Genomic DNA, 27,671 nt, shown 5'->3' with positions numbered 1-27,671 from the left:
CTGGCTGCCAGATCTCTAGGTTTTCTTCAATTGTTTACATCCTTTATTAGGGTCAAGAGTCTTTCAGACTTAGCTGCAGGAACAATTGGTTTGGCTGAACCTGAAGACTTACGATAATTAAAACATTTCTCCATGCCAGTAAATCATACTTATTGGATAGAAGAAAATACTTTAAATTTAGCAGCTAATCCGACACAAGGGATGTGATGCGTGACCACAGCTGAGATATTTCCTAAAAATGGAGCTGGACTTTTAAAACAAGAAATCTCCCAAACACCATGATTCCATTCTGAGTATATGGTGTTTTCCTGAGATATCATGGAGACAAGCTAATGGAAGGTCCTTTTACCTTTTTATGCTTTCTCATGTGGGAAGACAATATAATATTCCTGTTTCTGGTGCACATTTAGCACGGCTTCTTTGCATCCAAAAGCGCTCTGGCTAATGATCCCTTTTGCCTCAGTGAGAATGTGTTTTGTAACTGCAGTAGGGAAACAAATAAAAGAGAAATAAAGTAGCAGGGTGACTATTTTGGGAGATGAGCTTTCGCTTGGTATGTTGATTTTCCAAAGAGATATGGCACATCCAGTACCTCGTGTAAGTTGACCATCCAGCATGGCATGGGACTGTGGAGTGGGAATATTCCATTTTAAGACTCTGTTGGGCAAGACATGGGCTCATGTTTGATGAATGTTGCCAACTATTTGAAGTGCTGTGAATTCGACCTGTGAAACTGGAGGCGGAGGTGACACAAGTAGGAGAATCTGGACCTAAATGTCAGGGCCTAAAGGTCACTTTTCATCAGAGCAAAGTGCAGTTGTCACCACGAATGTGGGGCTGCAGGAAGGGCATTGTGAGGCTCCTTGTCTATTTGATCTACTGCTACTTGACCAAATATGCTTAGTTTACACTGAGGCCAGAGGGCTTTTTCCCTGAAAAACCTGTCTAGCTAATGTGATTCTGATCTTAGGAGTGAAACTCACCTTTTTTGGCTCTTTTTGGGCTTTTTTGCCCCCTGTGGTCCAAGAGCTGTGAAGAAGCTTCTGGGCATTTGGACAGTGACTGAGATAGAACTGAAATCAGAGCTTTCTCATGCAGCAATTCTGGCTCCATCATGCCCAGAGTAATGAAAGCTCTTTATGAGAGGAGCTGGAAAACTCATGAGGCATGAGAAAGAGCAGGAAGATGCATCTTATTTCTCTAAGCATTTAATTGCGAAATCTTTTCACTGCTTATTAAAATGATTAGTCAAGACTATTGGAAGGCAGTGAATGTCTATTTGTGGGAACTAGGGAAGGTTTGATCGTGTCAGATTTCTTACCTCCTTGTTTTCTTCTCTATTGCAAATGGTAAATGATTAAAATGAGAGTGCTTTGAAAAGAAAGTTTCTAAAGAGAGTTTTCTGTCCTTGTTTGTTAATTATTTCATATGGAATAATCACCATTTGCAAGTGGCCAAGAAACAACAAAGCATTTATTTGCTGCTCCCAATGCTTTAGCAGGCTGTTTGGGAATGGAATCTTGGTTTTGTCTGGTTGTCCTTCATTCAGTGGTACAGCAGGGCACATTTCCCTCTGACTCTTGCACAGCCCAGTTGCTGCTTGGTTAGGTCAGTGATGGCTCCTCTGAGAGGATTTGTGTAGAGGAAGACCTGAAGCCAGATACTTCTTGTCAGGGGTGGCCCACTAAAGCTAGAGAAGGCATAGCCTGCAAGGAAATAAAACACTTCTAGCTTTAGCTAGTAGCTCCAGTTTTCATTGGGAATAATCACAAATGTGTTTACTGTGAAAATGTCAGTTTTGTATCACCATATCAATGTACTTTTTAAATATTTGTTGGAAAACAGGAGAATGGAGTTTTCTGTCTTTGATTAAATATTTTCCTGTTAAGGTTTGGAAGCTGTGTCCCAGGAGGCTTATTCACAGCCTGTACTTCAGCTGTGGGCTGATCTTCATGGGCACGGGCTTTGTTTCACGGTTGGCTGGCATGTGGAGATCAGGGACTGCTGGAGTCTCAGTGGGAGCTGTGTGTTTGTAGCTCTCATATGAGTTAGCAAGTGGAGTAACACTGGAAGCACTGTATTATCTTCAGGTCACCCTATTGACTCCAGTGAATGTCACTGATCACAATTTTGTCACTTCCTAGTCACCCTGTGTGTGCTAGTAATGTTAAGAAGGCATCTTAAAGCCCAAAGGGGGTTCTTACTGAACTGCTCAGATCTTAGGATCAGGAGCATGATGCTTTCAGTGCAGGTGGGCTGGTGGATTTGTATGGGGCAGCTGCACAAAGCCCTCCCTGGGGGCTTGGGATGTTGCTTTTAACACAGTGGAGAAACCTGATCCATTTCTCATCATCTTGACATGTTCTTCATCGACATTGGTACCTGATGAACGAAGCATTGCCTCTCAGACTCCATTGACACGTCGTCTGTTGCCTGTCATTTCATAAATCTCCCTGTGAAGCTCTAAGTAAATACCCCTGGGTGGAATCAGCAGGTCATTTTTGTGGCATTTCTTGTCAACTAAACAGTAATTCATTAAAAATTTAATGACTCTTTTGCTCTGGAGAGGAAAAAAAGAGAGCTGGCGCCTGCCTTTCAAGTTTCTGTCTTGTTTGGCAATTTTTGTTTTATTTTGGAGATATCTTTATATTTTATTTTGAAGGAAATCAGGTTGATAAACTAAAAGAAAGCCATCTTATTACAAAAAGCTTGAGTGCTTCTGAGAACATTTAAAACAAGGATGACTAGAAATGACCTTTCCATCCTGAAGCGAACTTTGAGCGTATTCTCCCTTTGGCATTTCTAATGATAGACTTTCCATCTGGTCTTTGCTTAAAAGCTAAGATGCAGCTTGGTTTTTTCACATAGAAACTGTACATACTCTAAAATTAATCCTCTTGATCATTTCACTTCAGGGAGAGGAGTGCAGAAACACTGGGAATATTTGCTTATTTTTAGCAACTCTAGTCCTCCTGAAAGCAGATTCCTTTTGTCCCAGATAAAGTGGATTCTGATTTTAGGGAACCCTGGATTTCCCTCTGCTTAAATTTGGGGAGATTATACCCTCTAGAGGAGATTTTAAATGAAAATTGAAGAGATGTCAGTGGCTCTGGTGGGATCTGAATCAGTGGGGAGGGATTTGTGGTTACTTCAGCTACCCTGGGCAATACTGTAATTTCTAACGCTGGGAATTCCCTGCTCCCAGTTTCCCATAGTGATTCCCCAAAGCTGAATGTACAAGAGGGAAATCCTAGCAAAATGAATGCTTCAGGGAAGAATTGGGGATCTCCTGAGAGCTACCACTGCAACCATTTAGCCTCATTTCAGCAGAATCTTTGGGGAAAGTTCATAAACCAATCCTTTTGCTTAGCAGAGCATTCCAGCAAATGCCTAATTTGATACATGCTTTGTGAAGGCCCGTGGGACATAACATTTAAGAATGCACTTGAACTTAAGAGTGTAACTGAGCCCCTGCTGCATGCAAGCACGTGCATGCAGGAGGGGAATGTTTCTCTGGATCACACGTAGGAACATCAGACAGCAGATTTTTAAATTTTTTTTCTTCCTTGTAATGCTGATTGCCACTGAATGTGTTTCCTCTCTCTCTGTTTTTTTTCTGTTTTGTTTTGGGTTTGTTTTTTTTTTTTTTTTTTTGGTTGGTCGAGTTTTTTTTCCTTTTCATCCTTCTTTTCAATGAAATGCTACAAAAATACATGTAGGTGGGAGATTACTGGTGAGCCATCCATTCCTCAAACGTTTTTCTGGTGGGAACAGCCAAAAGTAAGTTTGTTAGCAAAGTCACATTTCTATCAGCGCTGCATATGTGGCATGCATAGAAAACAGATTTTCTGAGTATCAAGGAGCCTACAGAACAGCAGATGTGCTTTGGGGCTTTTGGCAGGTAGATACTTTCTGAGGGTATTGACATTTTTGCTGCAGGTTCTTCTGGTGACCAACTTTATTAAAACAATGGGAGGGAGAAAGGATGTTATGGATAATGGAAGAGAACAATTCTGGCACACGTAGCTTCCTCTTCATAAAGCTGTTTTTCCCTTGAGGCAATATATCTTGCGTCTTATGGGAAGGAAATCTTACAATATAAAAGGAAGTCTGAACTGCTTACCAGTGAATTTAGAAGCATAGCAGTTGGATTCCTTTCATGAAGAGATAATATGGGGCCTGTTCCAGTATATTAGGGAAACTTTTTTAAGATGCTTCTCCAAAAATAGGAGGACTCTGGGAATCGCTTCTTTAAAATAATATTTGTGGGTGGCTTATGTTAATATGCCCAGAACCTTCGGGGATGTGTGCTCAGCATAACGAAGGTGTTCAGAGAGCAAGAGCAGCAGCAGTTGGGTATCTTTAGCCTGGGCTGCAGGGCAGGAGAGGGTGGCTTTGTGTTCCTGGGGATGCCTCTGATGTGGGCTGGAGTGGTCTGAGGGCTGTCCTCGCTTCGCTCTCCTGCAACAGCTCCTGAGGGGCTGTTCTGCCTCCAAGAATAGCTGGCACATGGCAGTGCTCTAATTAGGCTTGTTTCTCCTGCACTGGGGATGACGCGCCTGCTGCCAGCTCTGCTGCCCAGAGGATGCCCCTCTCCACGGACAGCTCCCCGTGGTGCAGCACAGCAAAGAGCTGGGTCCATCCAAAGGTTTGCAGCTTTTTAGCCTCACCCCAGTGCTCTTCTGTCTTCCTGTTCTCCACAGTTAAGATAAAGTCATGGAGAGAGAGAGCATGGAGAGATTTTCTGTGAGTAGCACAAGGGTGAAGCGCAGATAACTTCAGTGGGCATAGCCAAGTGAGGGTGTTTTATACAGACCTTAGCAAACTGAAAACAGTAAACAAAAAGAAAAAGGGAAAAAAGTGTCTAGAATCCTTCCAAAGAATTTCTGCAGAGTACATAATTGAAGGGGATCTTTTTGATAAAGGCTAAATTGTGTATGGGCATGAAAAATTCATCAGGGAATTTAAACCATTTCCAAACCACATAAAACATTCAACATTTCAAGCTCAGGAGTAGCTTGAATATGGCGTGCATCATCCCAAGCTTTAAGCAGTCATCTGATTTTTCTCTTGCAAATGTTAAATACATAGTAAACGAGAGCCAAAGTAGTTTTTATTTGCTTTCTCATGATGACTGTGGAGCCTTGAAAGGTTTTGCTGGCTGACCTGACACACACCTTTGTTTACCTCTCTTGGTTAGATGATTTTAACTGCAGTATTTTGAAGAATGAGGGGAGCAGATATCAATGCTGCAGTCACAGTGTCCCATTCTGTGCTTGTAATGAGCTCTAGCCTTGGTCTTTTGTACGAGTGTGTCTAATTCCATTGGATTTAGAAGGCTAGTTTGAAAGTTTTAATCAAGATGCTAATCACCAAGACATGATGTGATAGGTATTGCCTGATAAGGATATGGAGGAAATCTCATAGTCTTGTGAAAGTAGAGAGTCCTATTCTTTAAAATATCATCAACACCCCATTTAGGTTTTTGGCCTGATGGGTTACTGGATTTTAAAGCTAGGTCATGCCTGTACTTTTAAATCTAAAATTTGTCCTTTGTGTAGAAATATAAATAGTGGCCACTTTCAGAACATTCTCAAATGCATTCTCAATTGCCTCTTGTTTTCTTGACAGCCCAGGTGCCCAAAAATACCGTGTTTTCTCTTTAAATGAAATTGTTACTCACTTGAGTGTCTTTCATCAGGGAAATCTGACTGTCATTGTTTAAATCCTCTAGGAATGAGCTTTGCTTTTGCATAAAGCAGTCACCTTGGATGACTGCGTGCAGCAAGTCATGCATTACAAAATTGCAGTGTGAGTTTTCAAAACCTGCTTCTCTTGGGTTTCATGTAAACGCCAAAGGAGGGTGTTTCTGCTCTTCTCTAGGAGAACACTCAGGCCATGACTCAAGTTTGTCTCTCTATGCCAAAGATGGTCATAGAATCATATCACAGAATCATCAAATGGTTTGGATTGGAAGGGACCTTAAAGATCATCTCATTCCACCTCCTCTGCCATAGGCAGGGACACCTTCCACTATCCCAGGTTGCTCAAAGCCCCAGGGATGGCGAGTCTGCAGCCTCTCTGGGCAATTTGTACAACCTCTCACCACCCTCACAGTAAAGAATTTCTTCTATATATCCTCTCAGTTTAAAGCCATTCCCCCACTACATGCCCTTGTGAAAAGTCCTTCCCCAGCCTTCCTGTAAGCCCCCTTTAGGAACTGTAAGGTGTTCTTGGCTCTCCCTGGAGCCTTCTCTTCTCCAGGCTGAACAACTAAGTCTGTCTTCATAGGAAGATACGCCAGCCCTCTGACCATCCTCTAAGAAAACTCTGCGCCCTTAAATATCTCTGTGTGCACCCTTGCCAGGGCAGAGAATGTGCTTTCCCCTTGTTACACTGTAAAAACGCCACATTGGCAAGCAGCACCATGACCTTCTCATTGCTTCACTTGGGACTGGAAAAAGGCAAAAGCAGTAATTGTAGCCCACAGCGCCAGGGCACTGTCTTTGCTGTGATTCATGAAGAAGATGATAGAGACGTTGGCTAGAAAATTCTCAGAGCTGATAAGCAGCTCTGAATGACGTAGGCTTCATGATTCATCATAAAGCCTCAGCACACCGGGCATTTCTGTGCATTAAAATAATTTCCAAGCAATGAACCTTCCTGGTGGCTCTCCGGCTGTTTGCACTGTCTGATAATGTCAACTTGGAAATCATTCTTCCTGCATCAGCATCTGCCTGATGGAGGAAAAGGCCTACTCTTTCCAGCTAACTGATAAAAGAGTTCTTGGTAGGCGGTGAGATGGACCATCCCCTCTTCTCCTGTGCTGCTCAGCACTCTCTCCTTGCCCTTCACTGCTCCAGGCACATGCTTGTGGAAGCACAAGGAGATGTGTATGCGACGGTGACAATCACTGTCCATCACCACTGGCACCAGCAGCCCTCCAAGTGTGACAGAGGCTTTTATCATCAGAGAAGATTTATCCTCTTCTCATCCTCCCTGAGCACACACTCAAACAATATATCCATTTTAATTGTTTTCTGAGAGGTTATTAATATTGAAGTGGGGATTTAGAATGAAGATCAATCATTAATCTGAAAAGGATAGATTTGCACTCTCCTGTAGCGATACTGAAAAAGAAATTAGAACAAAAGAAAATCGAGAGAGGTTTCCCACCTAGCCTAATTTAATTTTTTGTTTAACTAAAATTGTCCCAGTAGCTGTTCTGAGGGGAAACCAAACCTCAGACTGAAGATTTCCAAAGACCAGCCTAGAAACTGTAGCAGTATGTTACTACAATTTGTTACCATTTTTTTCCACAACATTTTATTTTAAGAATAAAGTCTCTGGCTTTTCAAACAAAACCACAATCTTAGCAGAGCGTTTTCATTTTCTTCTGCATCATTCCTTTTAACGATATCCACAAATATTTCAGTAATTTGTTTTCTGTCAGTTAAATAGAAAACTTTTAATTCAGTCTGGGAGCAGTCTCACCCAGGTTTCTCTACAGCAAATAGTGCTTCTGGTGTGGTGTGTTTCAAGGCAAGGGCACCCTCTCAGTTGCTCTGGGCTGATGCCAGACTCTAATACTTTTTCTCTGGAAGGGAGGCACCATATGCTGAGCAGAGTTACAGTAAAACTGCTGGTTTTATTGACTGCTCTCTCAGAATGGTCAGGAGGTTAAAATGTGTGCTTGGGTAACTACAGTGTCGTGGCCAGTCCTGCTGGGAATGCAGGATGGGAGCCACGTTGCCCCAAAACCAGCACAAATTCCATGCTGCCACTGTTAATCCCTTCTTGTATTCTGAGGATAGGCAGTCTGCCTGGAAGACTCTAGGGAGTTAATTCTATTATCATCAGTGTCCTGAATGGGAATGTGATTCTCATCCTTGGCAAGTCCTTTTTGTACCTCTGTTATTCACCTCTTCCTTGCTCATTTTAAGGAGCTCCTGATGGGAAATGCTCTGTCTCCTCTTGTTTTCCCCTCCACAGTGCTCTGGGCTCTGACTAGACAGAAGAATGGGGTGGTTCTTGGTAAGAGATTTTGTGGAATATGGAAGAATACATGTAGTTACTTGTCTAAAAGGTCAGTTTAGTGTGGTTTTTTTTCCCTAACCAGGAAAAAAAACTTTGTTGAACATTCAAAACATACTTTGTTGAATTACGCAAAAGTGTAAATTTTAAAGCATTTCTTGTCACAATGCGGCAATAACTGCAAGTACAAGTGGATATAGTAACGTTAGGGTGTTGGAAAATGGTCTTTGTTCCAGAAAGCTTTTGAATCAGTGTTTTAGTGTACAATTCTTCTCAAAGAAGAGAAAGTCTGCATCGTTTGTTTTCTCCTCAACTTTCTCTGTTACCAAAAAGTACCGTAGAAAGGATATAGAGCACCTCCAGGTACTATCTCCTACCCAGGGAAAGATACAACCCTCCTTATTTTTTATTTTCTTTTGATTTTAATCCCGATTTTGTTCCATGTTCTAGCCAGATCAGATGGGACATTCCTAGTAGGTACCTGAGAAAGGAACCAAACCACCACTACTCTATATAAGTATATACATTTATATACGGAACTAGAATCATAGAATTGTTTAGGTTGGAAAAAAACAAAATCATTAAGTCCAGCCATTAACCTAACACTGCCAAGTCCATCACTAAAATTTGGATATGGAGCATTGGTATTTGTTTTGAAAAAAAATGATAGAGGTGATTTCTATGTATCTAACAGTTAATTTTATTTTAAATTATCTTTGAGGATTAAGGATATAATTTACTATTCAGTGTTACAGCAGAGAATTAGAAGGCAATTAATTTTATGGCACAAAGAAAATATAGATGCTTTTCTGCTCCCGAGTAGCACTGGCTAACTGCAGTGCTGTTTGTATTGGTGTAAACAGTGAACTGAGACACATTTGATGAAGACACATTTTGCTTTCATCTTCCAAGTCTGGATGTTTGTAAGTGTGACATAGGGAGGGGTGGCAAAGAGGATGGGAGGACCCAGAGGATGAGTGACCCAGTTTGAAAACTAGTCCATGGGGATTTGTTTGATCAGCTCATCTGAGCACTGCGCTTGCCTTTCCCACTTGGTGGTTTTGCTCCAGTCTCTCAAACGGGGAGCAGAAGACTCAGAGAAGAGAACATCTTGAAGGGAGGTTGACCCCCTCCTCCGGGATTGGTCTGCTTATGGCAGTGGGTTTTGTTGTCCTTCTCCTTTGCATGCTGGGCAAAGAGAATGGATCCAGTCCTTCCAGATGTTCTGCAGCACAGGCCACTGCTGACTCTGAGGCTCAAGCCAAGGCTGCAGCACATGGGTTTCCTCTGTCTGCTCAGATTGCAACTTACCCCCAAAATGGGAAAACAATACAAAAACAGGCATAGGCAAAGATAAATTCAGCATTGCTTAAAACTGTTGGCTGCAGCTTCCAAAACTTGAGGAAGTCCCTTGGCAGTGAAGAGCTCTGAGAGTTGGTTTTTTTTTGTGATCTGTGCAGTGTTTTGTATGTCATCACTAGGGACAGAGAGGGTTTGGTTGAAGATAAGATAGGTTGTGTCTTAAGGACATGATCCCCATCTTCCCTGTCTGCTGCCTCAGGGGAGAAGGCTGACCAAATAAACAGACTCACTTTCACTGTGCTTTGCAGCAGCAGCCAGGGAAAATGAGGTCCTACTCCAGTAGCATAGTTAATTTTTTCAACTCCTTCACAACAGCCGTCTAATAAATTAAGGCATATGTCAACTCTTGTCCGAAGCTTTTAGCAATGAACAAATGAATTCAACACCATAATCTAATAAACAAATAGATAACCTCTTCCAGTTTGTTCTGAGTAAGGTGGTGTTTCCCTTGTTGAGTTGTTTCATGGACCCTCCACTCTCAGAGGAGAGGGATGGTATGTGGGAATGCAGCCCATTTCCTTTCCAGGACAGGGTTTTCTCTTCTGACTTCAGTGCCTTGATTTTGACTTGTTTACATGGAAATCTCTCCTCTATTTTCTGTCATTTAAAAAAAAATCATTCAGAATTACTTTTGTCCCCATTATTGGGTCTGAGCAGCTGCAGCTGAAAGTGAGATCTCATTGTACTAGTTGCTGCACAAGTAAGATGAAATCATGCTCACTTCTACAAATAAACATTGCAGAGAAGGCAAAGGAAAGCTTTTCATGCCAGTGGACAGAGACACAGTGGGGTTGAGTGACATCCCCAGTGCCCTTAAAGAAGTCTATGACAGGGAGAAATGTTTAGAGATTTTTTGTTAAATCTTACGGTTCTTCTTCCGCGTTCTATTTTAGCGTGGATTTTATTGAAGTTTTAAGATTCCATGGACTGTTTCTTGCATAAGTTCAATTTTTGTCCTTAACTAAGCTTTAGTAAAGGACTGTTGTATTTTCGTGAGTCGCATCTATGGCAGAGAGGTTGGTATGGGGCATTAGATGGAGTGCTCTGCCCCACAGTTTTATTGAAAAATAAGCTTAATATTAAAATGCAGCCTTCTGTCGATGGCTTTGTGCTTTATGTCTTGTAAGCCTGGTGTGTAGGAAGCTCGGCTAAAGTGCATGTGGGAGGACAATCCAGCACGGGGTTGTACCTGCCTGCTCCTCCCTGCCACCACTGGGGCTGCTGGAGCATTGACTGGGATTTGCTAGGAGGGATAGCACTTCGTGTCTACAGCCACCAGCTGAACGGAAACACTCTCATCAAAAAAACCATCGTTTTCACAATGAGGGGCATCCACTGTGGTGAAGCAGCTGAGATTTTGCATAATTTGGGGAACTGAATCCTTATCTCCTACCCTCGTGCTAATTACTGCCTTTTGGGTCTTTTGAGAGGGAGGTCAGGGAGTACTGAGTGAAGGGGTGGAGGGGATTTCCTGCATTGGTGACCAGAGCTGGAGTGAAAGCTCTGTGTACAGGACACTAAAGACAGCATCTGTTTGAACCAAATTAAGTTGCTCATTAAAAGCTGCATCAGTTGCAGTGAGCGTGACATAGTGTGCCAGTGCTGCTCCTTTTAACAGTCACAAACTTGTGGGCACAAACTTGCAAGGGGTCCAGTCCCACTGGCTATGCCTGAGTGGTGGTAAAACCCAGTTATCTCTTGAGAGGGAGTAAAAAATGGCTTTTGAACTGCTGCCTCAGCTCAGACCTGGATGTCAAAGCAGCCAGCACTGGATCTCCCCGCTGGCACTCTCCCACGTGGCTCCTCTGTCCCCACCAGAGTCTCATCTGCTTCTCCTGAAAGCTTTAGTACCTTATTCTGGCTCTAGTAACACTGGAAGAAGTCCAGAGCGATTCCAGCAGAGCTATTTTGGATTTGCATTTGCAGGAGGAATTGTACCTAGAGGTTTTAAGTTAATCGCAGGGTCATTTTTCCTCTGTATATTTAACCACTGAGGTTAATTAACATTTCAAAGTTTCACCGGCTGCTTCTTCCATTATCTCAGCCAGCTGTGGTGAAAGGCAGTGTGTGGCAAGGGGGTGGTAGTCTGACTGGAGTTGTGCAGATAGGAAGATTGCTGGGAATTGTTTCCAGTGAATCCCAGGGATTTAAATAGTTGGATGGCAGGGTGAAGGTGGAGGTGAGGATGAGTAAGCTGCCATGGTACACATTTCCTACTGACTTTCCATGTAGTAAACAAAATTACCAGATGATTGTTGGCATGTGGTGGGTTTGGATTTTTTTTTTTTTTTTAATTTAAAGAGAATATTTTAAGCAGGACTGTGATGCATAGTCCTGAACTGTAGGGGACTAATGTTCCTGTTCTCCAGCTGGGAGAAACTAATTCAACATCTTGTGTTGTAAACACTCACTCATTTTAACTGATTACACCTCCAATGTTCCTCAAATCACTAAAATTACTAATTGCTATTCCTTACACATCAGAGAGTGAATCCTGAATAATTAACCCCAAATAAAATTAGATGAATTGGCCCTTTTAATTAGAATCCCTGCTGCTGTTTGTTCTGAGCTTCCTTTTCTTACTGTTAAGAGACTTTTAGAATGATTAAAACTGTTTAAGACTTAAACAGCCAGTGACCTTTTAATACAATGTAAATCCATAAAAGCAATATTTCAGCTAGCAGGTGGTGAAGTAAATTCTCAGTGCAACTACCTGACAGACTCAGTATTCCTTTTTTAAATGCTGGGGATGAAATTAGCCAGTGTGGGGTTTTTTTTCTTCCTCATGCTTATTAATACAGTAGCTGATTAGCACAAGTAGTTCAAATGGTAGGATTAGTGATTGGTAAGAGTGGTAATTTAAACAGTGCTTTGGGTTGATGGAGCTGCTTTATTTTCGGAATCACAGGTCAATGTGGTATATTTAGGTGGATTGTAGAGCTGGTATGTCATCATGTAACAGTTTCCCCTGCACTGACGTGGTGTCAGTGACTCCTCACAACATGTTTGGGGCCAAAACATGGTTTTAATTGTGTGTTTTCCTTGCCTGGTGATGTGTGCTAAGTACAGATGCTACAGGAAAACGTTTACTTTGGGAAACTTAGTAAGATGTATGTTCACACCTAGGAGACACCAGGTCACATCTAGCTGAAGTTTTCTATAAAATCCTGTGGTGTCACTTTGCAGTAGGAAATTTCCCAGACCATGTAGTAATACTGGGATATTCTGCAGGCTCCTGCAGTGGTCACTGTGGATTACAGGTTCATGGCAGCCTCCATCAACAGGATTTTAGCCTAGTGCTCAGTGAATTAGGGTTTAGGTGTAAATCTCAATTGTTTCAATGTCAAAAGCTTTGGCTTTCTGCAGTAGAAGGTAAATACTTGACCGAGCAGTGCCTCTGTCTGCTCAGTACTTTGCCAAATGGAGACACAATGGAAATACATCAGTGGGGGTTCACTCCATCACTATCCTTAGTCTGGTCTGTGAGTCAGGGCTGAACTTTTCTCAGGTGATTCAAACTGATTCTGAACCAGCTTCAGAATCAGAAATTATCAAGACTATAATCAGAAAGGGTTATTTTTGCTGGGAAGGATGAAATTAAAATCAGCCTCTGACATATAGTGTCCTCAGATGTCAGCCAGAGATCTGGGAAGACCAGTGTAAGCCCAGTTTTTTTAGGTTTAATAGGTTTCATTAACTTATAATTTCATTAACTTATTTTTCTGGAAATTATGGTGTTTTGCTTTTTCGTGTTTCTCTGTGTTTTTCTCCCAAAGTGTCTCTTTTAGTAAACATGTGAGCCCTTCTTCAAGTCTACAAGTTTCAAAGTCACAAATCTTCATGTCTAAACAACTGTGTCTGTCAAGGAGGGAGGCAGTTACTGTGCTACAGTTCATTTGTTGGCTGGCAGATATATCTCCTGAAAACAAAGACTTGAGACATGAGCCTGATCCAGCTAAAAAATGAAGTGCACTTAAAATTTTAAAGGTTAGCCTGTAAGTGAGAATGGTGTTTGCTGTATGAGGCAGGATGTTTTTGTCAGCTCGTACTTGTACCCAGAAGGCATCAGGCAGCCAGTGGCAAAAATTTTGTGAGTTTCTATTCACCCTGACAGGTTTGTGCTGATGTAGGTGTCTGTTAGGGCTTTGAACAATTTTATATTTGTGTACTTAAAAGCAAAATAGTGAAATTATTAAAGCTCTTTGGAATGTGTAAGAGGGGAAATTTTGGGGTGAGAGGGGTAAAACCTTGCAAGTGCATCTACAATGGTACAGATTTGATAGAAGCCAGGCTGGGGCCCGGGAGGCATCACTTCTGCCAGTGGCTCTGTTATTGCTTCCCAACATAACCACGACAGACTCACCTCATTTCTGCCTCATTGCTTGTATTTACAACATACAGTTTTTCTATTGCTCGGGGTGGGCCCGAGGGTGGGGTTTCTCTTACCAGGCTGGCAGTCCCATCCCTGGTGGCTGCAGCGGGTGCTGCTGCGGCGCAGGAGCTGCAGCGGGTGCTGCTGCGGAGCAGGAGCTGCATGGGTGCTGCTGCGGCGCAGGAGCTGCACGGGTGCTGAGGGAGGAGCTCAGGGCTGTGGTTTCACGGCACGTTGCGCCGCCGTATCTGAAATGACCGAGCTGGGCATTGTCTCACTGCACAGCTCCTTCGTAGGTTGACTCACGGTCTTCACAGCTGTATGAAGGGGGAAAGAGTAGCTGGTGCAACAAGGACTGTTTATTTTCTCTTCTTAAACATATGGTAACAGGCCCGAGATTTCTCATTGTAAGAGCTGAAGTCAGGCTGTGTCTTGGCGTGATTTCCTACTTCCATGGAGTGATTGCCATTGGAAGGCAAGTCTCTTCGCCTGCCTTGAAGTACAAATTGCTTTCTGGAGGTGCCTTGATACCTCTCTGTTGACAGAACTCAGTGCAGTCACTCTCATAACATGAAATACATCCAAGTGTTCAGGTTGATGCCAGGAGAAAGTCAACCCAAATGCTGGTCTTGGTGCTGAACAATAATCAATATTAATGAGCCTGTTGCCCATCTTATCCTTTATTCACAGAGGGACAACCTGGTTAAATCAGTCAGGAGAGGGTGAGTGCTCATGGTGGGATGTGTCCTCTGCCAGCCCATGGTTAACTGGTAACCCCAGAGCCCCATTCTGCTGTGGCTGCTGGTTCATCCGTGCAGACCAGGGACATTCCCTTGCCCAGATGGCTCCCACCTCCCTCTGTGACACTGAAGATGGTCAGCAGTGGGTGGCAGTGATGTGCTCCACCTGGACATGGACTTTTCTGCCCCCTGCCCCAGCTTGCCCAGGTCTGAGTGAGTGAAATCTGACTTGCAGAGCTCTGGTGGTGAGAGAAGGCCCCAAAGGTGCACTGTAGGGACACTGCCTGAAGGGAGTGTCAGCTGGCTTTCAGGTTCTTTTCCTCTTTTGCTCCCTCAAACCCAGACATATTTCTTCCCCACATCATCTAGAGTCATATGCTGCTGAGGACATGGATTTTGCTCTTTGCATGCTTCCTTCTCTGCTGGAGGGAGACTTCCAGCAATGCCAACAATAATAATAAAGCAGGGACAGCTTTCCCTTCTGCATCCAAGGGAATATTCTCCCGCGAGTGCAGTGGGAACAGCGCTGGGTCCTGTGGCTGTGTGGGAAAGAGGAAGGCGCAGTGGCAGAATAAATAACTAAAGCTGTGAAGGAGAAAGGTCCATCTGTTCACAGAGGACCAGGAAAAGGCCAAACATCTGCAAGGTCCCCCCAGTTCATCAGGCATCTGCTCTCTGCTTCCCAGTCTAAAAACCTTCCCACTTGTGGGGAGAGTGGAGCCAGCAGCTTATCTAACACAGGATGGAGTCAGCAGAGCTGGGCTGGGATGTGGTAGAGCCAGCTGTCTCCTACTGCAAAGAAGTGTTTTCTTCCAAACTCTAGGAGAGAGCTCTTGTCCTTTGCTCCTTTTCTGAAAAATCTTGCCAATGGTTTTTGTTTTTTTTTTCTTTCAAGAGTAGTGGGTCTTCCAAAGGGGCAAAAATGGTATTTTATTTATGTTTGTTCTAATGGTTCATTGTTAGATGCGGACTTCTGATTATGCAGAAAACCTGCCCCTTTCCCTGTCTCATCTCCTCCAGCACATTCTCTACCTTGATTTTCCTTAGGTGTTTTGAAGGATTGTTATAAAGCAAGAGTGTCTGACTAATGTGCTGTGCAGGGAGATCAGTCTTCAGCATCGGAGCCAGGAGTGGCTGAGAAACATCATCTAAAGCATTATCTTGAGAAGTCTGTGTTCATTGGAGTTGAATTTGTTTGCAAATTCATGTTGGCTGGTTGGAGGGTCATTTACAGAGCAAAGGAGAAAAGTTTAAGAAGCACTCAAATATCCCAGCATTTTTTAGAACTAACCCCATAGATATTAATTTCAAAATCTCTCTACTTTTCTTTTTATTTTGTATTGCATTTCACGTGATTTGAAATAAAATATTGGATTAATTATAGGGCAATGAGGGGGATACTGCAGATATTATTGGGCATAATTTTTAAAAAAATCAATCCTGAACTCTATAATAGCGTGAGCCAGTGCATTTCATGGGATTTTATATATTGGAGCAACATGATTCTGTTAAATTAGTTTTCAGTCTGTTGTTTTTGAGCTGTCTTTGAGCATCTGTATTTAGGACAATACTTTCTTTGGGATTCGGAAGGGGGTTTTTGAGTCCCATCCATGCTCATTTTGGGGAAAATGGGAAGAAATTACTTTCCTGTTAAATAACATATCTGAAAGTCCTAGGGGAAGTTTGTGTCTTTCAGAGAGTGATTCAAAAAGAGGAGAAGAACTTTCAAGGGCTGCAGACCGATCTGCTTCCCATGGCAGAGGGCTTAAAGTGTTGTGCTGGCAGTGCTGCCCAGCGGGTGCCTGGGCCTGGTCTGGGCTGAGCCTAGGGCTTTAAACCTGGGCATAAGTGGCCCAGGAGGCTGCAGGTCACAGGAGTTTGGCTCAGCACCTTCCTGGGTGGTTTGGAGCCTGCTCCTTGGCATTTAGGGGTGGTGCTGAGAGCCTCTGGTCTGAATGCAGTGTGATGCTGCATGGAGATCTGAAGGGTCAAGCAGGGAGCTCATATTTCCTTCCAAAAGCAGCAGTTCTTATATATGTGAGATATCACACTTTTATTAATCTGAAACCTTCCATCCCAGATGCTGCACGTACAAGAGCCAACAGCAAACAGCTCTACTTGCAACATCAATCTTCATAAGAAATAAAAACATACCGAAGTGGTCCAAATTGCAGGCAGCTGCCTCCCCTGGAGACAAATCCAGTGCTAATGGCAAATGCTCTTTTTCCACCATTAGGAGGTGCTTTCAGAGCTTGGTGTCCTGCTGCCTGCTGCTCTGTCTTTGTTTTCTTTCTCCTTTCTGGTCCCACATCCCATGAAATTCCTCCCATCTCTATGTTAAGCTGGGTGGCTTCGCAGCCAGTATTTGCTGCTTTGTCTTCCCATCAGCACTTCTGGAAGATAAACATGAGCAAGTTGTATTCTAGAAATTTTGTACATCAGCCCCCTTGTAAAAATCTAGAGTTAAGAGGGGTGGATTCATGTGTGCTTGCACCTGGCCCATCATGTGGCTGTTGTCACTGAGAAGAACCTGTGATCTTCCCAGCAGTTCTTTACGTGAAGCTTCCTCATCCCTATAGGAAGAGGAAGATGCAAAGAGTGTATCTGCCTGTTAGCAACAGGGCTGGAGGAGATGGGCTGGCCTAGATTCTGGACTCCAGCTCCAGCCCTCCGTGTGTCTTCTGCAGCAGGGAAACCCTCCTTTTGGACAGCACCTGATGCTGTCTTTATGGGGATCAAGAAGAGCTGGCATAGTTTAGCACAAGAGGGAAGTGAATTGGATGGGATCCATTGCAAGGTTAGACACAGGGTGTTCATTAGTGCAAGTTTTGTGGTTACCTGAGTAGTTTGAGATGTGACTTGGATCTGTGGAGCTGCTTGGTGTGGCTGTTGTTTGGGCTTTGTGGCACATCACCTTTTGCTGTGGAATCTGAGCACCCCTAAGCCATCTGCCAATGTTACTGAGCTGTGTAGCCATTTCCTGAAGCAGTGAGGGGTGAAGCTGAGCATTTAATGGTCAAATAATGTGTTATGTCCTGTGCCACGAAACCGATGGGCAGAGCTAAGAGTATTGCAGAGTTTCTCCTGATCATCCATGTCATGATGTGGGGAAATGCTGCTGAGTCTAAATTCTCCCATTCTCTCTCCTAGGGGACTTTCTTCCTCCCCCACCCCCTCCTGTGGATGACCTTGGGAACATCACATCATCACAAAGTGCCTTTCCCCCCCCACCCCCTCTGGATGATGTTACTTACAATGTACAGGTAAGAAGACAAGAATTTTGTCATTTGTGCAGATCTGATCCAGAAACTGTGGAAATGAATGAATGATAATGTAATGTGGTGGCAAAGTTCTGGTTAAACATCATGGGTCAGGAATAACAAAGTCAGCTTTAGCAAGCTGTGTTTCCCAAGCAGGGAGTATTTCCATTCAAAACTTGCTGGGCTATTAAAGGATTTTTCCCATCCGGCTTGAATTAGGAGACTAATTGCCTTATGTCGTTGTGATGGCGGATGGGAGTGGAACCTTCCCAGAATGAATTGTTTTCTGGAATGGCCATCTCCTTCCATGGACTGTGGAGAGACTTTAGGGCAGTAATCTGATCCTGAAAGTGCTTTGTTTAGATGCCTAAAATTAAGTGAAGCAAATAAGCCCTGGCCCAGGCTACAGTGATGTAATTGAGACCCTTTTTACCCTCTTTTTGCTGGCTTGGATCTTCTAGATTGGCCACCTGGACGAAAATACAGCTTCTAAGATGCATCAGGTGATGGTGGCATGTCCAAAGTGAATATGGACAGACCTTGGACACCTTTGCAAGATATGAACACTTTTGTGCCAGTATTGTAGTATTTGCCTGGAGTGCCAGGTTTATGTTTGCTCAGGCACATTCTGTAGAAATGCATTCAGGCTTCTGGGACAAGGCAGTCAAAGTGATCAAGGAGTGAGGAGCTGATTGTTAGCTGAGCAAAAGGAAGGCTGAGGATGGGCCTGGTTGCAAATTCAAAATACTTTTGGGGAATAAGCCTGTGTTTCAGCTCTGTGTGGGTGTTGGTGCAGGAATAGAAGAGGCTGAGCTTGCCAGAAGTACCTCCGTATTGGTATTTAAACATTTTCTAAGCCCTGGGGCTCCAAAGATCTGGAAGAGCCTTCTGTAAGAAGTAGTGAGAACAAAGAGAGCATGGTCTAGGTGTGAGGCTGTTGAGAGTCGTGTAACCACACATCCACAGACATGGGGCTGCCCTTGATGGCCCTGGAAGATTGTGGCAGTCCTGTATCCCTTGGTGGGTTTGAACGTGAGAGTAGGCCAGCAGGCAGGCATTAAAGAGAATTCAAAGGACCTGACTTAGTTTTTGACCCTCTCAACTCTAGACTCACTTTGTCTGCTTTGTGCCTGGGAAAAACAAAACATTCCTCTCCCTCATGGGCTTACTGGGATCTCTTGCCCAAGGTGGCAAGAGTGTTCAGATGCTATGGCAAAGCCTCAGCCTTTCCTGCAATGGGCTCAGTGTTGGAAGCAGCCTTTGAGCAGGAAGGGGTTAATGGGGATTGTGTTCTCCCTTGCCAGGAAAGGCTGCAGCAGTCAGGACATTGCCAAGTGCAGAGCATGGCTTTTCCCAGCCTTGGGGGAATGAAGTAATTCCCCAGCAAGTGTTGTTCTGTCTTTTATCTCTCTGAGAAGAGTTGCCCCCATGGGAGCAGGGGAGCTTCCAGAGCACCCTGGGAAGCCGTGGAGCAGCAGGCTCCTGGCAGAGGCAGGGCACTGCCTGCATGGTGCCTGCACAGGAGCCTGGGTAGCAGGAAGGGGTTGTGGAGCCTCACAGGATTCCTCAGGGTCAGGCTTCCCTGTTCCCAGGTCACCCAAGGAGAGGGCCTTGTGTGTTTATTGAAAGGAGCTCCCTCCTGCCATGGCTCCAGAAGTGTCCCTGAGCCACTCGAGGCTGTCACGGGGATGTGCCCCTTGGAAAGAACCACTCAGCAGGACAGCTCTTGCCTCTGAACTCATGGAATTGCTATTTGTCACACCCTTTCTCTCTGGCTTGGGGAAACTGGGACTGTAGCTGAGTTCGGTGTTGTGTTTTAGCAGGAGCTTGGTTAGAGCAGGATTCCTTTGCATGGAATCCTGCTCAGAGGAAGGTGAGCCTGGCAGTTGTACCTGAGCAGTCCTCACCACCCCAAATGTACTCTTATGCAGCAAAGAGGGCTCCCTGCCTTTCCCTGTCTTTCATCTGTGATCAGAGAGGTTCCTCTCCCTTTTCCCTTCCCTTTTCTGTAGGAGATCAGGAGCAGGCAAAAGTCAGGGCTAAAGTCAGGAGCCAGCAGGGTTTTGTGTTGCAAGATCAGCTCCTTATCTTCCAGGAGCAGCAAAAGTCACGCTGAAGCAAGATGCAAAGCCCAAGAGAGGAGGAAAAGGGCAGGTGGTGCTGAAGAAAGCTGCCCAATGCCTTTGTGCATCGAACACAGTAATTTTCTCAACTCTGGACAGGCATTCTTGTGCTAAAGGAGCAGAACAAATGGTGTCTGTGTTCCTTCTGCTGTGAGGACATGCTTGTCTGGAATCAGGGATCTCATGAACATGTGTTATAGTGGGCTCCAAGAGACTGATTTTGCTCTCCAATGCCAGACCATTTAATTTCCATGCCTCAGTTTCCCTGTTGCTAAATATAAGTGCTGGAGCAGCAGACCCAGTTCCTGAGCATTGCCCAGACCTGAGGCTGCTGTCTGGGTGGTTTGGCCCCTGTGGACCTGGTGAGAGCCCTCCAGATCTACTCCAGAGTTTGAAATTCCACTGTTCCATCAAATCAGCCGTTTTACATCAGAAATTTCTCTCTGGATGGTGCAGTGCTGATGACAGCTTATAAAATATGTGTGCTGTGGGGCTCCAGGTAAAGCTTTTTATACTAGGTGTTAAGTTGATGAGGACAGCAGGATAGATGTTCAGTTTATTATCAGTTTGTGTGTTACTGTTACCAGAGGGCTGAAAGCTGTACAGCTTATTACAGTTTAAGCTGTAGCTTAAGAGCAGCAGTTAAAATAATACCCAGTTTTCATAGAACTGTTTATCTCTGGATCTCTATTTGGACAGTAGAACTGGCCACTTAGGATCTGATCCAAAAAGGTACTTTAGTATCTGACTTATGCTCTGATGGAAATCAGAGGAGGGCTGTAAAGTACCTTTGTGATAGATCTGGCATTTTCTTGTAGTTTCTGTTTTCCCATCTAGATCTGTCATATTCATATTCACAGCAGGGTTGTGGGGAGGAAAGGGGAAGGAAATTTAAACTCTTTTCTTATTAACTGGAATGCCCTTTTTTTTTTTTTTTTTTTTTTTTTTAGAAACAAAAAAAAAAAGGAAAGAAAAGGCAAAGGCAATATTTATTTTTAAAAGAGTGTGTTTGGGCTGGGGGAAGAGTTGTGTTGGGAAGTTCCCCTTCAGCTGCAGTGGGGGAAGGCAAGGACTTGTTCCCAGAATGGTGGTGAGGGCGTGGTGGTGGCGTGTTTGACAAATAAGGACATGAGCAAAGAGCCTTTTGCCACGTTGGCCTGGGCTCAGTTTGAAAGAGAAAGAAAAAAAAAATTTGGACGGGAAGAAAAATGAAATCACTGTTTGTCAAAGGGAAATAGATAGATCTGGGAGGGAGTGAGACAGATTTTTATTATGTTTTTGCCTTCTAGTTTCAAAACAGGCATCTGCCCAGGCCAGGAAAAGCCAAAGTGAGAAATTCTCATCAGCCGCCTCTGCAGCACCCTGTTTGCTCACAGAGAGGGACCCTCACTCACGGCTTTGCCAATTCCTTCCTTCCTTGCCAGGCAGGGCTGCAGGGCTGTGTGAAAAGCCAGTCTCTGTCCCATGCCCTGTCCTCGTGAAGGCTGTCCCAGGAGTCATGGGTGCTATGGCTTTGAAATGTCTGGTTCTGGTTTCTGGTTCTCTTTAAAGGGGAGGGTCAGAGCCCAGCATCTCATGTTGGGGCAGGGTCTGGGTGGCTCAAAGCAGATGTGACCCTCAGCTGCCAGCTTGCCAAGGGCCACGTTGAGAAAACATCCATTTAGAGGTCTTCTACTTCACCTGCAAGTGCTGCATCTGCAGATGGGTCTGATTTTCTTTTGGGATCTGAGATGCTTCCATAGAAGAGGATTGTGTTAGCTGGGATGGCACCTTTTTCCCAGCAACTCCCAGCTGTTATCAGTGTGGTTTTTATTGACAGACCACAAAACATTTGACAAAAGAAATACCACTCTCTTCCTGATAAGGAAGCTGGAGCAGGGAAAGTGCTTTGCCTGGGTCATCAGGCTGACCAGTAGCAGGCTAAAAATAAGACCGAGATCTCCTATGTCCCAGAGCAATTCTGCCTGCTACATCCCAGGGCCTCATTACTGTAATAACTGCAAATTAATGACTAAAAACCATCAGTGCCTGGACATAGGAACAATTTGGGATATATCAAAGCAGACGTGAAGAAGTGGCTTTAGGTTGGGGGTTAAAGTGAGGAAAAAAATCAGACTTTGAATAGTTGTATGAAGTGCAATATAAAGAATTTTAATATACCCATTCTTGTTATAACCATCTATGTTTGGAGGGGCTGCAGGGCTTCAGCTACATGGGCAGGGAACTATGCCCACATTCAGAGCTGCTGAACTCTCCAATGGTATCGTCCTGTTATGATGTGCAGAAAATCAGCCAAAGGGCTCGAATTCCTCTTGCCAAGGAGTTTTGGAAGGGGAAAAGCTGCAGCGCATTCTGGAGGCGTGTGCGCCTTCCTTTGCAAGGCTGTTCCGAGGAGACCTGTCTCACTTCTCCTCAGTGCTGGGAGAAGGTGGCAATGTGTTGATAGGTGCGAGAAGCGAGAGCCTCATCCTTGTTGGGGAAGAGGCTGCCAGGTGTTTTGTGTCTGACTCCGCTCCCCGCGAGCGGCGGTGGCGGTGCCTCTGTGGGCTCTGACTCACTGGCTGAAGGAACAGCCAGGACACAGGAATTGGTTTTGGTTTTTTGGTTTGTTTTTTTTTTTTTTTTTTGTTTTGTTTTTTTTTTTTTTAATATATTTCTGAATTTAGGGTGCACATCTTGGCAAATAGCTGGGGAGGGAAGAGCATGAATTTTGCCATTGGGGGTTGCCGCCTTAAATAGCTCATCTCCTGTTCAGAGGCTGGGCTCTGCCTGCTGGTGCTGGGCTTGCTTTAAATCACCTGCCTTTTAATGTGTGGAGAAGCTGAAAAGGCCAAAGAGAGCAGAACATGTGTTCAGCCTCCCTCTAGTGCTAGATTTTGTTAATCATCAGGATTAGTGGCCTGGTTGTAGGTGCTTGCTGGCAGGGAATGTTGGTACCACAGGACAGCTCTCACTGCTGGCAGGGCTTCCTGACTCCAGGTGGGATCAGTAGCTCCCAGAAACTCTGTAAATGAAGCCACAGCCTGTGTGCATTGTTTGCCATTTGAGATCCAGCTTTTACAGATTTCTGTGGCTTCTAACCTGATTTATTAAAATCCATGTGATAAGCATCTGCCTTTTATCTAAATTGAAGCTGTGTCCAACAGTACAAATAAATTACCTGGTAATGTTAACCCTTTTACTCAAACCTTGGCTTTGCAGGAATGCTTTTTATCTGTTTCCTTCCTGCCTTCCCTGTGTGTTTGACAAACAGGAATGTGCTGTGCTATAAGTTAGACTTAAACAAAGAACATGTATGCTCTCTGAATGTTGAAATGCTCACTGGGTCTCTACAAGTCAATAAGTGTTTGCTCTATAATAGGGGGATTTAGGTTCTAGGGTGAGAAAAATCAGTAATATAACATCTGTATATGTTGATGAATATTGGGATGCATGAGAGATAAAATGCATGCATTTATTATATATATGTATATATATATTTACACCCTATAGATACACATATGAGAAATGAATCATGAGTGGGGATATAGAGCAGACTTTCACATTATTGGAAGCAAGCATCCACGTTTTATCCCTGCTGCCTTTTCCTCTCTTTATGTGGGTAGCATGAGGAGTAGATCCAGGATCACAAGAGAAAAGGAGCACTGAGCACTTCTTTCAGGCAGCTCTTGATGCATCCCATCTTATACACATGTTTATTTTACAATGCCAAACCACATTCTATTTTAAATCTTTAATGAACCTCTGTTCCCATCCATGTAACTTTCCAATTCTTACTCTCTTCAGAATAGACAAAGATGCTTATTATAAACCACAAATTTTACTGAAAGGGTAAACTGGAAAAGTTTTAATTGTGCAGTGTGAGCTTGCCATTCATCTCCCTGCCTGGCTATTAATATCTTGGCAATGTTATAATGCAACACAGCCTTTAATAGCTGAACCTCTCGGCAAGGACTACAAAGTAAGCAAGGACCCAAACAGTTAACTGTGCTCATTATTTTCATCATGCTTATTACTGTGTTATTTAATGTATTTGTTACGTTATTGTTTAATACAGTCACCCAGCACACAGGATGTGCCAGGACCTGCACACTTGTGCCTTCCTTGGCAGGGGAGCTTTGTGGCTGAGGCTGGGAGATGCTTTCAGAGATGAAACAGGGCAGCTTTTGATAATCTGCCATACAGCAGGTGATGAGGTGGAGGAACAGAAGAAAGCAAAAGCCTGGTACAGATCAGGTGTAAATACAGGTATGGGATCTGCTAAAAAGTCATGAGAGGAAACAGAAAGGTCAGAAATGTTGCTGCTTATGATGGTCGGAGCTGATCAAGGTAAATCCATCCCAGGTTGAGGCACATGTGCCAGCTTGGGTCCAGATAGAAGGCCATGCTCCCCCAGGGCTATGCCCAAGACTGCAAACCCTGGTGGGTGTCTCCTTGGTCCTGTGGACACATCTCTGAGGGACACTGTCACACTGAAAATGATGGAGTCAGCCACAGCTGACACCTGTAGAGAATTTAATCTGTAACCTGGATTATACCCATGGGTAATAGAGACATGAATGTGGAAAGTAATAGTGGAGGCATGGAGAGCATGCAGAAAAAGCAGGAAATATTATTCTGTCAGAGCTTGGCTGGTGAAGGACCAAAAGCAAGCAAATACATCATTGTATCTAGGTAGAATTATTTAAGCAGAGGGAAAATAAAAAGATAATGAAGATGTGGGAATTCTCCTATCAAAGCAGATGAGCTGTGTGATGTGACAGAGTGAGATAACATGACCAATGCAGAAGAAGTTTCCATTCTTCCCATATCTGAGTGCTATTCAAGTCTGCTGTTGGGTTAACAGGTCCTAGGAAAAACCTCTTGCAAGATGGGTTGCTCTTGTCTCAGCTCCTGGGTAGTCTGTGTTGCATTAGGGAACTATAATGCAGCAGCAAAACTAAAAGAGACGGTCAGAAACAAGAAGGAATGCTAAAAACTGCAGCAGACAAATTATTATGCCACTTCTTTGAAGCTGTCTGGGATTGGAAAAGGTGGTTTAGAAAGTCAGTCTTTCCATGCATCTTGGGCATAGTGGTAGTCTGGAATGTGACAGAGCAGAGTCAGATTCCCACCTTGGGTCTGGTGCTTTAAGCTCTCTGATGCTGTGCAGTGTAGAAAGGAGCTTTGGCCAAACAAGAGAAAAGGAAATAGAACTCTACTGCTTGGGGAATCCAGTTGTGGCCTAAATTCGGTTTTAGAGCCCTGGAGTTTTTCAAAGAGTAGGGCAAACTTCATCCTATTTTTTGATGAAAATTTTATCTGGCAGCAATGAGATGTGGATATGGAGAAGTTGTGAGAGCTTCTAATTTCCAAGAATGGAAGTGGCTAAAATGCAGGTTCCTGTCTCTGTTTTTCAGTTTCCATCACTGGTGAAAAACAGCTTCAGCTGCCATAAAGGGTGGTTTTGTTGTTAGAAAATGTTGCCTCTGTGAGGAGTGTGTGGCACAGTGACTGAGCAAGCTGGAAGATGGTAGAAATACCAGTGAGAAATGTTGCAGCCAGAGATGAAGGAATTTGTTCCAGACATGATTTTAAGTGTCTGCTACCATAAAACTCCATCTTTGAAGGACGATTCTCCACAATTGTATTTTCCAGTTTGATTTGCTGATTAAAATGCAGGATGTTGATTAGCTTTAACACACAACAGGTAAGGAAAAGCATCTGGAAAACATCATGTGACAGCTTTAGTGTTGGTTTTAATGGTGAGAGAAGTAAAATAGAAATGTTTGGGAAAGCTGTAGCAACTCCCAAGTGTTGCTGAAGCCAGTTAGTGATAAAGGTGCTTTATAAACTCCTTTCATTCAGCAGTCCTGAGGCACAGCTCCTTCCCTCTCCATCTCCACTTCTCTCTCTTGCCATGGAAACTGCCTCCTGTCTTGTCACCTTGAAGGTCTGGCCTTCCTCCTCAGCTCCTGAGTTGCTTGCTCCTTCCTCCCCCTGTCTCTGGCTCTGCAAATTCCTCCAGTTCAGCCCTGCAGTCCCGTCTCTGTGTGTTCCTGAAGGATGCCCTGCTGAGGTCTGTAGATACCCGGGTGTCCCACGGGTGGTGGCAGGGCTGCCTGCAGGCAGCATGTGGTCAGTTCTGAGGTCAGCTGAGCCTCCTAAAGACACTTAGGTAAGGAACATGCTTTCAGTGCAGAAGTTTGGCTTCCGTGGTGTGTTGACTCCAGCAGAATTACAGTTAAATGCTGTTTTCCTGAGGTCTAATGTGTGCTGGAGTCTAATGTGTGCTTTTCTGAAGCATGACTTCTAATTGAAAGCCATCACTTTACATTCATTTATCTGTATGTAGATAATATCAAAATTTGGAGTTCACCTAGGAGGGATTTGAACAGTGGGTTCCATTTTAGGGCAGCACAAATTATTGTTCAGCTTTTTGTTTGATTTGGGGGGCCCTTTTCTTCAGCTGAGGTTTACACTTAGGAGATGTATAGCATGTAAGGTGTCTGAACAAAACAGTTTTTGTTAAAAAAGAAATAAAAACCCATTGGTCAGCCAGCCAAATCCAATACCAGACACACATCTGGCAGCCTTGAAGGAAATGTAGAAGTGGGCCTAATGGTTTGGAAAATGAGATTGCAAATTTCGTGAAGGCAAGAACCTTCTTCAGTGAATCAGACTGCGGGGTTTGCCCAGCTGAGGCCTGCCTGCCCCATGAAGTGCAGCCACTGACCACCCCAAAAATATGTAGACTGAGGCAGTGTCCAGATTTTCTTCTTCTCAGCTTTGAGACGTACAGTAGATTTTTAACAATATTCATTTCCTCAGAAGCCAAACCCAAGCCATTGACTTTCATGTAGTTTTATACATCCATTTTGTTGACATTTTGCCAGGTTCTCTGGGAATCCTTGCAAACATTTTGGCATTCACCCCTTCCTATTACAGCAAAACAAGCAAACAAACTCAGAAATATGTTATATGTTTAATTTCTGGACCTAGTGCTTACTCAAGCTGTGAAAATTGACCAGCCAGTTTTATTTTACTATTTTTCTCATTGGTGATTTCCTAACAGCTTCACAGCCCATGCTCAGGAATGCTTTCTCAAATTCAGAGAAGTTTGTCTGTATGCTTAAACTTCATTAAAGTTGATAGAACTTAAGCACACATGTAAAATTAAGCATATGCTTATGTTTTATACAGTCTTTTTGCAGGTGACACAAACAGCTGCATATGGGTTTCCAATATATGATTAAATTCTAAAAGGAGTTTTTAAAAACAGTTTTAGTCAACGTTAATTTTCTGAAATTGGTAGCTTTAACAAAACCTATCTTTTTTGATTTAAATTGCCTGAGACGTGTGCCTTTTAAAAAGCTCTTTATTTAACTGTCACAATATGCAGTCTTGTGTGGGATAGAGTTTGTTCATGTAAATTTAATTTCCAGTTAAACTGGTGCAAACACAAAATGATGTCAGTAGATCTTTATGAACTGGCAGAGCTGTTTCTTTCTCACCTCTGTCGAGGTGGGGGCCAGGCAGAGCCATTAAATTGTCAGCTGTGCCCTTCTGCCTATTGCAGATCATAAAGCTTTGCCTGGTCTCCCAGGGAGACCAAAGGCATCCAGCCTTGATCCACAGACATCAAGGGGAGGAGAAATCTTGGAAGTTTGTTTTAATATTTAATTGCCAGCAGTATTACACATAAATGAGCATCTCTGATATTTCTAAATGGAATTTCCCTAGCTTTGGCTTCCCGACTGCTGTGTTTTTTCTGTTTTGCTAGATTGGACAGTCTTGTGGT

General features: G+C 43.7%; 1 protein-coding gene across 26 annotated transcripts in view; it reads left to right on the top strand.

The window, feature by feature from the left end:
* The window catches only part of LOC119704331 (LIM domain containing preferred translocation partner in lipoma), a 330,317-nt gene that overhangs the window by 132,140 nt on the left and 170,506 nt on the right, over positions 1-27,671 (top strand). For all 26 annotated transcript variants that reach the window (XM_038145382.1, XM_038145377.1, XM_038145361.1 and 23 more), the window contains one exon: positions 17,659-17,771. In XM_038145382.1, coding sequence (XP_038001310.1) covers positions 17,659-17,771 — 113 coding nt within the window. The remainder of the gene's footprint in view (positions 1-17,658; positions 17,772-27,671) is intronic.

Source organism: Motacilla alba, chromosome 9 (assembly GCF_015832195.1).
Source record: "Motacilla alba alba isolate MOTALB_02 chromosome 9, Motacilla_alba_V1.0_pri, whole genome shotgun sequence".
Classification (NCBI taxonomy): domain Eukaryota; kingdom Metazoa; phylum Chordata; class Aves; order Passeriformes; family Motacillidae; genus Motacilla; species Motacilla alba.
This window is presented reverse-complemented; position numbering and strand designations above follow the sequence as displayed.